A 16241-nucleotide genomic window follows, 5' to 3' on the forward strand; every position below is an offset into this window, starting at 1 on the left:
CACCCCCCCCCCCCCCCCGCCCCCCACCGCCAGCGAACAACTGGGCTGGCTAGTGGCTGGCTGGGGCTGCTGCCCGTGAGTGCGACTGTGTCTGTGAGGGAAGGGAATCATGCTGGCTGGCTCAGAGGGCGGCGGCAGCAGAGGTGGCGAATCAGCGATGGGCGCAGCAGCCAGGAGACCAATGGGCATGCTGTGTGTGAGTTGGGGCGCCCTGTGGACCGGCGCATGGCGTGTAGAGCAGCATAGACTAGCAGCGGCTTTGGGCAGAGACGGTGAGGGCTTTTGGTGGTGGTGGGGGAAAGGACGGCAGGGCAGTTGGCGCCCTGGTCAGAGCTCCGCCCTAGGCCAGAGACTAGCTGGCCTAGTGAGAGAGCCGGCCATGGCTGTGGGAACTTGACAGCTAAAGTATTCAGCTTTACTGTAAGGGCTACAAAGTGGAGATAAAGTGATGCACCCCAGCATGAGAAGTTGGGGGTCAGAGATAAGAGATTCAGCATCATGCCAAAGTGCAACATCACTTCCGGCTCAAAACTGGAAGTGATATCATCACATTGGGGCAGTGCTCTAGGAGTCACCCCAACCTCTGTGGTTAAAATTTTGGGTAAATCATAGACATGCTTTCATGCCGGAAGTGGTGTGTGTTGATGCAATGCCAAATCGCCTCCCCCATTTCTCCTGCTGTTGTGTTGAGTGGCAGCAGGGAATGGAGGGGCCAAACTGGGAGGTCTCCCATTATAGTGGAAGATCTCGCCTCTCTTGCTCCATCTCTCCTCTCTCACAGGATTAGGGGCCTAACAGGAGTAGAATGCAGGGAAAAGTACTGAAGGATGAGTTTTCTGACTTGAGAAGTATATGGTAATGTGAGTTCTCTGAACTTCAAAATTTGCTGAGCTTAGGAGACAGTCTGTTATACAGGCAGATTGAAACAGCAGACCCTATTGAGACGCTGATAAGAATATGTGGTAGGTGGGAAGAATTAGGGGGCAGAGACCCATGTGGAAAACTGGATGCACAAAACTGGAAGTGATGTCATAATGTCAGGACAACTCCTGAGGATTTGTCACATTTCCCCCATTTTTACCCTGCCAGCCTGTGAAGTGCTGGCAGGGACTAGGGGAAATTGCCATGAGAAAATGGCCAGGGGAAATCATTGCCCTCCCCCACAGGTAAGAGACATTACCAGAAGAGATGGATGCCCTTTTATGTATTGGGGCAGGTGCTACAGCAACCTCTTCTCTCATCCTGTGCCATTTCATAAGAAACTCTGGTAGCCCTTCAGAGATGTAATGTTTGTAGGCTTTTGTGCTCTTTGATGTATAAGCAGTCATTATAGTATGAGCGTTGTTTGTTTCAATAAAAAACCTTTTTTTAAAAGCTATTTTCCTCTCTGTGTGCATCAATCTATTATTCTCTGTGTTTGAAGAAGATGGAAACATGTTTCTGTGCTACAAAACTTGCATATTTAAATTGGCCATATATGGAATTACAAATGTTTATACATTTAGGTCAATCTGTAGTACAGTTCAAAACAGAGGTACACCTGACCATTGACTTTGTGGACTGTTTACTGTATTGAGGATTGCACTGGAAGACTTTTAATTCTCAGGGTGATAAAAGCATTGCTAAAGATAGGCTAGATGTGTGTGTGTGTGTGTGTGTATGTGTATATATATATGTATATATATATGTGTGTGTATATATATGTGTGTGTGTGTGTGTGTGTGTGTGTATATATACATACACACACACACTCTAGTATATCTCACACTCAAATGTTGCAAGTTTTGGCTGTTTTAACTTTTCATGCTTGCTTCATTTGGAAGGTTGAGAAGTATTTAAAAGAAAATAGTTTTCTTTGGGGAAATGTACATCTTGCAGGTGGATGTGAGAAGTACTTTGTTGCTCAGGAATGACTGGGGAAAAGATGAGCATTTTTCATAAACAGACAGAACTACATTAAGTTTCTAGAAGCTACAGTTTGTAATTCAGAAAAACTGTCTCATCAGTTTTGCAAATCTTGAAGCTGCACAAATATTTTTGAAATGTCAAGAGTTTCAAACCCTGTATTGTCAATCAATAACACAATAGCAGAAATGGATGACCTGATAGTTCTAAATTTTGGTTTTCAAATCTGACATTTTCACATTGTGGTTTTCCTTGTTTTTCCTTTAGTGCATCTCAGACTTTTACACTCTACTGTCTGTCGTAGGCAGTGGCATATATTAATTAAAATGCAGCAACAGGCATTTTGTACACTGTTAAGAGCGAGTTTGGTGTAGTGGTTGAGTGCGTGGACTCTAATCTGGGAGAACTGGGTTTGATTCCCATGCTTCCACTTGCAGCTGCTGGGTGACCTTGGGCAAGCCATAGTTCTGTCAGAGCTGTTCTTGAAAGAGCAGTCCTCGAAAGAGCTCTCTCAGCCCCACATACCGCACAGGGTGTCTGTTGTGGGGAGGGGAAGGGAAAGGAGTTTGTAAGCCGCTCTGAGACTCCAAGTGAAGGGCGGGGTATAAATCCAATCCCCTCCTCCTCCTCCTCTTCTTCTACAACGACTTTCAGTGACTTGGAGAGCATAAGGATTGGTGTGGGGTAGGTTGGTTGTGTGTGGATAACATTCTCAATAATAACAGCCACAGTCAACATGAACACAAATTTCTCTGTGTTTAGCATCATCACTGTGTTTTAACAAAGGCTATTTGTTCTACCATAATGAACTTACTCACTTTGCTTGTATATATCAGTATAAAATTAGACACAATAGTTGGACACTGCCACCTTATTGAAATCCTCCAGTAAACCTAAGCAAATTCTTAGCCCTGGTGGGCATGTTAAGCCTAGAAGCATTATTGCAAAATCTGGCAAAAACGCAGAGCTCCCTGATTATTGTTCATGAGTAAGGCTAGCTGTAGCCAATAGGAACAGATTTGCCATTTCATTATGGGAAAATACTGGGGTCAGGATGCCCTCTGCATCCAAAGATTTCTCCTTGAAGATTGTTCTTTTGCTTCCCTAATTGATGCTGCTCAGCTGGAGCTACTATGTCTTCAAAACACATTATTCTGTTATGCTGTTACTTACCCGAAGAATAATAGGAGGTGGTTCTAAGAATCAGTTATGTTCAGTACTCCGTTGTTAAAGGTTTCTGCAGCAAAGTATTTTTCCTCCTCCTCTGGCATGGAGACCTTGCAGTTTGACAAGGGGGGAAGGACAGGGCTTTGGTATTCAGGCACATCAATTCACCCCCAGCTGTCTTCACATTATCAGGATGGAACTAGCTGTTTGCTGAACAGCAGTTCCACAAGGCAGATCAAAGGCAGTTTTTTGAAAAAGAAAATATATGGAAGGAGCAGATATTTAGAAACATATTTGAAATATTTCTGTTTTGGGTATTTGTTCCAGTTCCATAAGTTGGTTGGACTACAACCTACATACAGTCTTTCATAAATTTATTTTGGTAACTGTTTTCTTCTCTATTCACTTGTCAAGCAAATTGTGTAGAGTGAATGCACATCAGGATATGGGTTCATCTCTTGCTGCTCACCCCCTAGGCAGGCTGACATTAGATATTGAATGTAATGTGTAAATGATGCACATGTATGTAGAGTACAACTATGGTTGCCAACATCCAGGTGGGGTGTGACATTCTCCCAGAATTACAAGTGATCTCAGACTACAGAGATCAGTTCCCCTGGAGAAAGTGGCTGCCTTAGAGGGTGGACTCCATGGCTGCATACCCTCCCCAGGCTTGATCCCCAAATCTCCATGAATTTCCTAAATTGGAGTTGGCAACCCTATCTGGGAGGTGCACAACTGTACCATGATGCTGTGGGGAAGCAGAACCCCCCACATGCACACTTCCCAACAGCAGAGATCTTGGGACAAATAACCTGTATGGAAACAGCCCTTGCCTGGTAAAGAATAGTAAAATATTGCATTTATTACATTGACATCTATGCACATGTGTGTTGGGGGAATACCTGCAAAAAAACTGTAAATTTGGAAAAACTCATGTAACATTTCCCCTTCTTTTCCTGCTCCCTTCCCATTGGTGATCCAACCTACTTTTTGTCTCTTCCCTGGCTTCAGCTTCCCTCCCCCTGGCAGCCTCTGCCCAAGAAAACTATGGCTGAGTTGTGCAGTGCCAGTGACCAGCCTGGACCCAGTTGCATGTTGCCAGATGCTGTGTGATGGAGAACCTGTGAGGACTCTCAGGGGTTACTTTATTACCCCCTGTATACCCTATCCCACACTGTGTCCTCTTTTTCTTCTCCTGGCAGCCCACATATCCTCTCCCTTTCCCTGCTTCCTTCTCTCGTTCCCATTCTTTTTCCTGCCTTTATCTGCGTCACTCAGTCTTCAACTTTATTTATTATGTATTTATTAGTTATTTACTTCATTAATATGCCATTTTTTTCCATACTGGGAACCCAAAGCAGCTTATTTTATTCTCCCCTCCTGCATTTTATCCTCACAACAACCCTATGAAGTGCTAGTGCTAGTGGTGTTACTAGCCTAAGTCACCCAAGGCGTTTCCATGGCAGGGTGGGTCTGTCAGATCCTACTCTGAAACTCTGCTATACCTAGGGTTGCCAGCTCTAGGTTGGGAAATACCTGGAGATTTTGGAGGTGGAGCTTGGGGAGGGGAGGGACCTTAGCCATAGACTCCACCCTCCAAAGCAGCCATTTTTCCCAGGGGAACTGACCTTGGTAGTCTGGAGATCAGTTGTAATAGTGGGTTATCTCCAGGTGCTACCTGGAGGTTGGCAACCCTAGCTACAACACACTGGGTGTTATAGGGTACAGACGCTACAGGCCCTGCTTCTATTATTGTTGGGGGATTAACTCCCAGTGTTATTGTTTTGTTTTTTAAAAAAAGATTTTAGATTTTTCTGCAAACTTGGGGCTTTTCTCAGGTTTGTAGAAAGATCTCTCTTCTCTGTTCATGGTTACAGTTTTGGAGTTTAAGTATCCATATATTTGGCCGTGTAGAGAATTATAGGTATTGATAAATCCTGTGTATAATGTAGACATATATAACAGAGGATGCTTTCTCATGGACCTCTGCATCCCTCCCATCACCGCTTGCAAAGTTTTTTCTGGCTTTTTAAAGTAGTAGGCATACTGCTGTAGCCTCATAAGACGATAGTGCAGAGATTCCCAATATTATTGAGCCTGTCATCACTTATGGAGTTTGGACAACAGGTAGTAGGTGTCATCACAAAATGGCTGCCATGGGGGGCAATCAAAAAATACTGGGACATTCCTCAGTAGAGGCAGCTGTTTCCAAAGCAGTGCCCCTTGCAAACCCAAAGGGCCTCCTAGGCTCTTCTTGAGCACTCATACCCCAGTGATACAGTGGACTGGCTTTTTGCTTTGGGGGAAAAGCAAGTGGGCACCAGGAGGCACAATGTTACCTATGGGCACTACATTGGGGTCCACTGTTATAGATACTACTGGCTTTTTTTAAAAAAGCTGGCAAAAACCACACTGATAGGGATGGGAAATAGTGAGTGTGAGAAAATACCATGTGGATCCTGTGTTGCTGCTGACAAACAGCACAGCAGGGAGTTGTCTGCCAGTTGAAACAACCATACTTTCCAGTATAAGTTATTGTTTAATTGTGAATAATTTTTACTTGTTAATATGCTATTACTTAAAAGTTCAGTGTTTTAAATATTATATTTGGATAACCAGTTAAACTTTATGCTGGTAGACATATTTGTGACTGTGGTTGCAGTCACACACACGAGATAACTCGGGGGGGGGGGAGTGAGGCTATTTGCTCCGTAGGAATTTGACCCGCAGTTGCGCGAACACACAGTCCCTGGGAGCTCTGGGGGTAGCCCACCACTGCGTGATCAGACGCAACCGCGGGTGAATCAGGGTGGGGTTTTTTTTGCTGTGTGTTTCTTGTGCGCTTCAATGGAGGATTGATTATTTGCATCTCTGCACTGAGTGCTCCCTATGCAGTGTATGATTATGCGCATACCGAAATGGGGAAAAGAACAATGGCACGGAGTTGGGATGGCCCAATCAGACCACCCTAACACCATGAGAGCACGCTGGCGCGATCACACAGGGTGCGGGACGTTTCCCAGATGTTTGCGTCTGATCGCGCCCTTAAAATCTGCCCGGCATTCGCACCTATGGCGTCGCTAATTCTGCGTGTGATCAGCCCTGTATGAGGTTGTTTCTTTCCAAATAATACACTTTCTTTTGTTTACTACCAAATCTGTTTTCTGATCTCAACTTTAACTTTTCCCCTACCTCTCATATGGCAAAAAATAAGATACAGCTGCTAAGGTAGAATACAGTGTAGCAGTTCTCCCACAAGTATTGAGTGTATTTGTAGTTTTCTTCATAGAAAGTTAAGGCATTTATGCTTTTAAATCCCACAGGTATGGTAAATAGTATAGTTTTAGATGCTAAGTGGTGCATCGTATGTTGGTAAAGCAGTAAAATAAATTTAGATTTGATAAGAATGTATTGCATAAATTTCAGTTCCCACCCCCAAGTGTTTTCCCCTATGGTTTCAAAAGTTCTAGAAATTTTGCATCTCTATAATGTGTCACTTGTTACATCATCGAAGCCAGTGGAGGATGGGTGCATGGGGCAGGTGCAATTATTTTATCCTATCATGTGTTGATTCTACAGTGAGAAGAGGGGAAATATTTTCTGTGCTATATCTGTGGTTGTTTGTATAGCCAGATGTTATACGTAAGGAATCTCCTACTTCTGTCTACACTGTAGATCAGTTTAATGGCTTTCTAAAGATCTTTGCTATATGCTTCCTTTGTATACATTTTATGCTACATTCATCTCTCTTAACAGTCAATCTTTTCTATCAGTGTTAGCTGCTGAAATTACCATGGCTTTCATCTGCACCATTTATGTACATGGTATGTATATATTTGTCTGTGAGAGATGAATGTAAGTGAAGAGACTGTTAATTTTGAAGCCCAATGGTAACAATGTAGGTGGAGGCCATTAGTTTGCCTGATCGATTAATTGCTCAATACAAACAACAAATCCATCCTTTGCAACTTCACTGAATGTGTCCTACAATTTCATACAATCATTGAATAAAAAAATGCACAACTGTAGCAGAGCTGTATGAATTTTAGGAATATTCAAGCAAATTACTGTTCCTCTATTAGTATTTATTTACCTTGAACGTTTCCTTCCCTTCTTTTTACAGATTGTCATTATACCCGCCTGTTTGTGTATCTGTTTTGAGCTTCACTGACTCTGCTATCACCTTCAGCCATGTACCATCTGCTGCTAGTCTCTGTACCCATTGAATTATATGCACAGTGGGAGGAATGAGGGCACTCTGTTAGCTTTCATCAATTGAGTTGGGCATATATGAAATTTCATGAAGTACTTTTCTATCTGAAGCTTGGGGGCATCCCATGAAAAATCTTGAGAAAATGAGAAACATGTTTTCAAAAGCATCTGACTGTGTGGCGCACTATGTTTGCCACAGTGAAAGAATGCGGGGAGGGGGGGTTGGAAATCTCAGAGAGAGTATCAAGCAGACCAGGTATTCAGATACACCTTTCTGTTTCATAGGACTATTGCCAATCTCATTTCCATGCTCAAAGGCAGCTGATCGTTGTTGTCTGTGGCTGCCTTAGCAATGGGGCACAGAATCTCATCTAGCTGTTTTATGTTTTATAATAATACACCATATCAGTGACATGACAGCTGTCACTGTAATATCTGAGCATCTTGCAACCATTCATTCATTTATTTTCTCATTGTCTGCAGTGCTTGGATTATGCCTGTGGAAAGTCACAGCAAAAGAGTACTTTTATAAAGGCACCTGCAATGAAGGCCAGTAGGTCTTTGCCACACAACTGCTATTTGAAAGAAAGTAATCTATCCTTGAGCAAATTGTCCAGTTCAAATTTTTTTGCTGTGGATTAAGGGACTGAAGCTGAATCTTAAACCCTTGAGCACTTTCTAGACTATTCATTTCTTTCAAAAGATATTTTCATGGCAGACTAGACCTATTTGTTAAAATATCCATCTCTCTTCCTCTTATGTCTCTCAACAGATCTACAATGACAAAAAGAACCAGTTTGAAGTAAAAGAGAATGTCCCAAAGAAAATAGTGGAAAAAGTGGCAGGTGACATTGAGAGCCTGTTGGCCAAGAAGGTCCGGGCATTAAAGGTAAGATGGCTCACTGGAGCATTAGTCTTAATTGGTATATCTGTCAGATCAGTTAATGAGCAATAATGGAATCGGTATGTGTGATGATTGTCTAATATTTGCATAGCCCAAGGGGCTGGTGAAGAGTACTTTATTCGGAATGCTTCACAGAGTGTTTGGAAGGCGGAGAGTTAGGTAATTTTTAAGAAATTCCCAGGATAGCAGCTATTCAAATTGAGTAGCTTTTTTGTTCTTAGTGTCTCTGCCATTTATGGGACTGCAATTAGAGATCCCTTTAAACATGGTCAGTGTCCCTCTCCTGCTTGATGAGTCTAAATTGTCTCACCCTCTAGTCTAAACTCTGTTCTCTAGTGAAGCAGTTTTTTCTACTCCTTTGGGGGCTTTAATCCAAAATGTTCATGTGCAAGCAGCTCTTGAGCAAGAAGAACAGAAAACACGCAGAGTTATGATATGGCGTATTGTTAGTTGTCTCAGATTTTGACGTACACTTTCAATGTAACTTTCCATTTTGTATAATTTCCTTCCTGAATGAACTTGTTATATTTGTTCCAGAACCAGCCAGCCTGGTGAAGCTGTAATGTTAATTGACCTTGACCCTTTCTGTATTTGGGCTTTTTGCTTTACTTCTTCAGAACCAAAATCATCACACTGAGACTTTAAGTGAGGGTTTTTATATTTGCATAGTCATTTATAGTTTGCACACAGCAGCAGAGTTTATTTCTATGGACCACTGAAGCAAGGCAGAGTTTAATTAACTAGATGCTATCGTTGTAGTGCAGGGATCCCCAACACTGTGACAAAAAATCAACCCTACAGTGTAGGGCCATCTTGCTCAAGCTCAGAGTCATTTCCTTGCTATTTCTGAGTCATTCACTAGGCCTTAGCTAGGCCTCTTTATTGTCTGAAGCATCACCAAGCTGAGAAACATGCAGGCATTTCTGGGTTTCCTAAAATACCAAGTCAGCACGAATGCAGTACAGGGTAAGCCTGACCCTTTGGAAAGATCCTTTATCCTGAGCAAGAGATAGTCAGGAGACTGGCTTATCAGCCTGAAGGTCATCCATTCCGGGGGGGGGGACAAGCAGTACTAAAGAAGATAAAACCCCAGAAGAGTCTGTTCTGTTGTTCTCATCCTCCCCAAACACTTGCAATATACAGTGAACATGTAGGGAGCACACAGACATACACGTGTTCTGCATGCAGCTATGCACGAGCTGATCTTGCCCAGGATGATGTAATATAAGTGTGGGGAGGTCGGTTTGTGCACCCCATAAACGCCAGAGCCTTAGAGCAGCACAGGGTCATCATCTTGTCAACCCTTTCCCCCATGGGGGGGGGGAGCTGTTTCCAGCATCTGAGAACCCTGGGCACCAAGGAGTGCTCCATAAGGACAGGTATAGCTAACTATATGTATGTGTCTCTGTGGCAGATGCCTTCCTGCCTCAAGGGTAGGAAGGAGCTTAGTCTTTGGGAAAGGAATTGGTCCCTTGCCGCTTGGGAAGATGGGAAGTTTGCTGCAGTGCTCTGTCTGTCCTGTTGTTGCTCAATAAACTGTGCTTCAACTGTGAACTTGTCTCCATGTTTCCTGGGCTGGAAGGGTCAGTGCAAATCTCTTCAATAGTGCACAATCCTGCCCTCTCCTGTGAGTGAGGACTGGCTCCCTCACCACAACAGAGGCACAGAATGTTCGTAGAAAGCAGGTGGGGTCAGGTGGGGCTCTTGCCCACCTGGGGTTTCTGATTAGCCACTGAAGATCTGACTGTGTATGCAGTTTAAATTAACATTGTTTCAGTGGTGGCTGCCACTGCAGTACCTGTTTTATTCTCTCTCCCCTCCTTTGTGTGTGTGTTTTTTAATTACCACTTTTCTCCTCTGTACTTGGGCTTCCTTGGTGTATGTTGTGCCTGCTAGCCTGTATCAGTTTTGAAGGTGCCCACAGGCTCAAAAAGGTTGGGGACCTCTACTGTAGTGTAAGGATTGAAGGGATGGTGGGAATAACCAGTAATGATGCCAGCAGACTAGAGTCATGCACTCATTTTGCTTAACTCTTCATAGGAACATTTGAAACGTGACAATGCCCTGTTTAGCTATGTACATTTATTTTGTACCAAAACTGTGCTCGACACATACACAAAAATGACACTGATCTGTACTGAGACAGTTCATGCTGCAAAAGCACCCTTGTGATATCAAATGGACTTTGCCTTTTATTTGTCCGTAGGCTACTCTGCCCAATTGTAGGCAAAGAACAACACATTAAGCAGTAATAGAGAATAACACATTATGCAGTCAGCGTGTGTGACTAGAGCCCTGGCCAATGACTCATTTGATGGGAGTGCCAGTTTGAGGAGGACATGGTGGTTAGTGGGCCAGCCTTCCTCTGCAGTCCGCCAGATGACTGACAGGAAATTCTTTTGTCACAGCCACTTCTACTTCCATATTCCTTTCTTGCCTTGGAACTGATAGTGGGGGGTGTGCTTATGCTCCATGGGTGCTGAATTCGTTCAGAGGCCTATCTAGTTGCAAAAGAACACAAGGTCATTGTACATTTATTTGTTATACAGAAGAGAGACTGTTGTACAGTTGTAGATTGTTATGCAACAGTAAAAAAAATTGCACCATCCAAAACTCCGATTTCTGTACAAGACATAAAGATGCAGGATCTCTGCCTTTGTATCTAGCTACCTTTTATGTGAATAATTGATTAACATTACTGGGAATTTTTATTGGAAATGTGACCTATGCATTGATTAAATATGACAAATAAATAAATACAAGTCGGGGCCCCCATAAAGACTTGCAGGGAAGGCTTCTGGTTTATGGCGACATGCAGGCAAACACATCTCCCAGACGTCCCGGGGATGTAAACTGCACACCAGCGTGTGGGAGGGGGTCCGATGGGTTGAGACCCCCCCGAGCCTTGGTAAAAGACTCCCAGCCAGGGGGCTTTTGAGGGGCGACCTCTTCGATGGCCGAAAGCCGGAGAATTGAGGCATCCCTCCGCCCTGAAAGTCCTGCCGCTGAGTGACCGCATGGTTTGAGTGCTGCTGACTGGGACAAGCGTTGGAGATCGGGCGAAATAAATGATGACGAGCGAGGCCGAATGGCCAACAACAAACTGTGAGTCGGGTTAAAGCAAGCATGAAGATATAAAAAGAAGCTGCCCCCCCCCTAAAGAGTGATGGGAAAGTGAGCGGAGGAGAAATCCTTCCCAAACGCATAGACGAAACACGGAAGGAAAGAGGGGGGAGCGAAAAAATAAGCAACTAAAACTGTTTTAAGAGACTTACCAGAGCGCAGAAAAGCATTTGGGCAAATATTAGAGACTTTAGCAACTTTTCTGAAAAGTCAACAAATCCAAAAAGATGGCAGGAAAGAAACCAGAGAAAGAGAAGCTGTTGAAATCGAAACTAGGGGCCAGTCCTCGAACAGATGAGGTCACTGAACTCTCAAAACTCTTGGCTGACTCCCTGCGCCCCCTGCTGGACGAGATCACTGGCATTAAACAACAACTGTCAGTAATTGGGAAGAGTGTGACAGCGCAGCAGATGCAACTGACTCAATCCTTAAAAGCAACAGAGCAAATGGGAGAGAAGGAGAAGGAAATGGATGTCACTACTAAAAAAGTTAAGGAAAAGGTGCAAAAGCTGGAAATGAAGCAAGCTACAAAAGAGTCAAAGCTTTTACAGCTACAAATGGATAAAGCAAATTTTGTCCTACGGTTTCAAGGGGTCCTGGAAATTGGAGAGAATCTGAAGCAACGGCTTAGTGAAGCAATAGCCCCAGTGACAGATTTAACAGTGGAATACCTTTGCAGCGAGATGGATGTGGTCTACAGGTCTTATTCATCGTACATCAAGAAAAATAATCTGCCTGGGTCCCGCGCCGATCCCTGGGACATCCCAGACGGGACAGAACAAGGGGCACCTCCTGGGGTATGAAGACATCCCTGTTATAGAGCCGGGAGAAAGGAGGGGGCATGCCAGACACAAGAACCGGAAGCTTTACCGTGGAGCTGCGAGGATACCGGGGCCGATATCAAGGAGCCGGGCGAGGCAGACTCTTCCGAAGTGCACCACAAGCCTCACCGAGTTACACAGCACAGAATTAGCCAAGTGAACACAAGGGGTTGGGAGAAGGGAAGGATGCTCTGGGAATTTCTTCAAACAGTTAAAGGGATGGTTAAATGATAATTAATCTAGCATAGCCGACTAAGTTCATTGTATTATTAGTAGCTTTTTGAAAATAGCATGGTGTTAAGCTGATGTATGATCTCCTACTCTTGGGTTTTTAGTTAGTTGTGGATCTTTTTTCTTTATTCCCTAGATGTAGTTCCCTTTCCTATATTTTCTGTTGTCGTTTTGTAGTCTGAAAAAAAAAACCAATAAAACCTCCCGCCAGGGGGATGAAGAAAAAAAAAAGACTTGCAGAGAACGTCTCATTTCTCTCTCCCCATTATTTCATTTTTCCCTTCCCTGAAAGCCTCCATAACCTCTCCACTTTTTCCTGTGTCATTCTCTCCTTCTCACCACCAGTCTTACCTTTATCTGCCCCAACCCCATCTTCAGTTTTTCCTCCTTCCTGCCTCCTGGCAACCTCTACCCAGGAAAACTATAGCCTATTTGTACAGTAGCAGCCACTGGTCTGGGCCAGGTTGTGCAGTGGGGACCTGTAAGGACTTGCTGGGGGGGGGGGGAGATAAAAAATTCCCCTATATCCCCATGCTATTTCATCTTTCCTTCTAGCAGCTCCCATATCATCACCTGTCCTTCCTTCTCCTTCCCATGAAAACCCATGAAATAGGGTCCTGTCCTGTTGATGTGGCACCATGTCACTATACTGATCTCAAAACGAATTCCCCTCTTTAGTACGATTATCTGTACTGGAGTCTCTTTCTCTCTTTTGTGATTCATAAGAGTGATGATTTTTAAAAAGAAAACTTATAATTGGCAGTTGAGTCAAGTTGGGATGACGATCATGAATGAGAGATGGACAATATCAATGCAGCTCTTGTGGCTTTTATCCTCACCCAATCAAGGCCGCTGTCTCTTCATTCTGTTGCTGTAGGAAGTGAAGTGTTATCTCAGACAGTACTATTCTTTTTAAGCACTTGTCAGAATGGGAGGTGCACTCACATTGGTCAAGAATTCAGTACAATCATGACTTGTCGTTCAAAGCAACACATCAGTGCTTCTAGATGCAAGAAATTAAGCTGCATGCAGTCAATTTTGTTAAGATTCATTGTGTTTTCTAACAAAAAACAAAACTGTGGATAAGCACCCAACAGGATAGACCACTGAGTTTCTGAATTAAATTTGTACCTGGTATGCATACAGTCTCTCTTAAGAGCTTGGTTGACAGGTGATCCCTATTAATTTCTCATATGCTGTGCTTGACCCCAGATAATTTATTTTGCCTTCCATATGTTGAGCATTCTGTAGTTTTCAGGAGATTGTTCCTTGAAGTGTGCCATTTCTGCACTGTGATCTGATCAAAGACTGCTGTCCAGGCATGATGGTGGGTTTTTTTTTAAATCTCAGAGCTTTTCTTGTCCAATAAAATGACATCTAGCAGTTGGAGTCAGTAAAGAGCCATTTAAAAAAGGGCCTGGGATATTTTGTGCTCCCTGCAATATTTTCCTTCGGTCCCTAATCCAGTTTGGCAGCTTAGTTCAGCAGAGTCACTCTGGTTGTCTCTGTTTCCTCAGTGTTCAAGGCCTTTAGCAATGGCCACTCACCTTGAAGCTGGCTTCTGTTACTGTCTTGTCTTGTGGCTCTAGTGGAGTGAGTATTTTGACTGTTTAATTTTCCCAATAATAAAATTTGGTTTGAGTGCTGGGACAGTGAGATATTCCAGAAACAAGTTCTACCTTGGGGGGGGGGGGGGGGCGTAGTTGTGGATGGATCCCTTGTAACTAACCTGTAGAAGCAATGCATATACTGTTCATATCATAGAAAAGTGATTAAACTCCTCCCAAATGTGTAGCCTGTTCTTGATTTCTCTGTGCTAGAGGGCAGGCATAGAATGTTTTGGGGAAATTGGTCACTTGAGAAGTTCTTGTGTGACCAAAGCTGTCTTCAGTGGCAAATCACCAGATTAAAGTGCATGAATTGCTACCTCCATCAAAATGGAAGCTGTGAAGGAGTAGGACTCTGAGAATCAATTTCACACTTCACCAAGAGGTAAATGTCTAAAAGCACCTTTCTCCTTCTGTTTTAAATGCAGGACTGTGTAAGGCTGCATTTTGAAAACTGTGTAAAGAGGGAAGCTTTTCTTGCATCATGTATTTGTAACAACTGTGACTCTGGACAGTATCTTTAACCCTGCTGTGCCTTAGTTCAGTAATATTGTGTTAGCAGTAGTCATCTAGTTTATGAGGTGGAGAAGAATGGGTGGGTACTGTAGAAATATAACGCACTCATGTCATTACCTTCTGTTGGGTACATATGTGATGTGTACTCAGGGGAACTTAAAGGTTAAAGAGTTCAGATTCTTAAGACTTTTTAATCTCTTTTTTGTTCTGGTCTACCCACTCCCAGAACTCTGTTTGTTTTAAACATGTCTATGCCTTTCCAAAACTGAAGGCAGGGAGGTGGTGAGCTCACTCTCACTGGTAGTCTTCAAACAGTGTCTGGACTCTATGATTCTTTGATTCTCTGTGTGCAGAAAATACATCACAATACATAAAATAATAAAATCATTAAAAAGAACTACACTACAGAAATAAAAAACAGTGCCAAGCAATAAACAGCATTTCAACATCCATACCAAAGGGTAAAACAGTGGTCCCTTCTAACAGCACATAAATAGGAGGTGCCATGGATTTCTGAGAGCTGTTCATTCCAGAGCCATCGAATGTAGAAGAAGAAGAAAAGAAGAAGAGATTGGATTTATACCCCACCCTTCACTCAGAGTCTCAGAGCAGTTTACAATCTCCTTCTCTTCCTCTCCCCACAACAGACCCCCTATGATGTAGGTGGGGCTGAGAGAGCTCTGAGAGAATTGCTTTTCAGAGAACAACTCTGAGAGAACTGTGGCTTGCCCAAGATCACACCAGCAGCTGCATGTGGAGGAGTGGGGAATCAAACCCGGTTCTCCCAGATTAGAGACTGTGCTGCTAACCACTACACCAAACTGGCTCTCTGTAGTGTGTTCATTGCATACGCAATGCAGTGTGTTCATTGTGACAGGAATGTAAGAACTAAAAAGGGCTAGAAGCAGCAGGTGATATGGTAAAGGACAGCAGCAAGCTACATCTAAGACAAAATGATGGCTAGTTGGAAGACAAGGCACACAACTACAGTACGAGTTTCTCAACATTACATAGAAAACTGGTAGCAGAATTTGGATAGAGTTATTCTATTCTTTTTTTGAGAGCTCTTGTAGCAGTTAAACTACATGATTTAGAATTCCTTTTCCTCCTTCAAATAACAAAAAATATTTTTTCCTGTATTTCTCATGAAGCTTGGGGACAGGGATTCTATTAACACAGTATACATATGCAGTCTCCGACATGCAGCACACAAGCCTATCCAACAATAGAAATGGAAATGAGTCTCTTCTGCTGAGCACTTGTCTTAACAACCCACACAGCCTAAACTGCAGAAAAACAACATTTAAAGGTATAATCTCCCTGCTTTGTTAATTAATAGTGACAATTCATCCCTTCTCCCACTTCTTTAATTGTGGGCTGGTTGTTTTTGTTTTAATTATATTTTTAATTTACTCCTAATCAAATCCTGGCTTTTTGTCTGCATGAGTTTATTTAATTATTTTGTTAGCATATGTGAACATAAACATGTGTTTGTGTGCGTGTGTGCTGCACACTTCTGTGCTTCCCCTAATTGTTTGTGTTGTGGTTTCTAAAGAGCTGGACCAGATCCAGTAATCCAATTTGAATGTAATCTCTCAAGTCTGGAATTCTAATTTTCAGATTGCAGAGAGGGAGTTGAATAATGCAAACTCCAAGATGGGAGTTTATTGTCTAATCTAATCAGGGGCAATCAGATGTTTGTAACAAGTCTGTCAAAGCTGCATTGCACCCTTTCATTGAACAGTGTAGCCA

At 43.1% G+C, this 16241-nt stretch overlaps 1 protein-coding gene across 1 annotated transcript in view; it reads left to right on the forward strand.

Moving 5' to 3' along the window:
- Positions 1-16241, forward strand: part of CACNA2D2 (calcium channel, voltage-dependent, alpha 2/delta subunit 2) — an 871471-nt gene that overhangs the window by 224237 nt on the left and 630993 nt on the right. The window contains exon 3 of the mRNA XM_015417855.1: positions 8060-8176. Coding sequence (XP_015273341.1) covers positions 8060-8176 — 117 coding nt within the window. The remainder of the gene's footprint in view (positions 1-8059; positions 8177-16241) is intronic.

Source organism: Gekko japonicus, unplaced genomic scaffold, assembly GCF_001447785.1.
Source record: "Gekko japonicus isolate JY-2015 unplaced genomic scaffold, Gekko_japonicus_V1.1 scaffold314, whole genome shotgun sequence".
Taxonomy (NCBI): Eukaryota; Metazoa; Chordata; class Lepidosauria; order Squamata; family Gekkonidae; genus Gekko; species Gekko japonicus.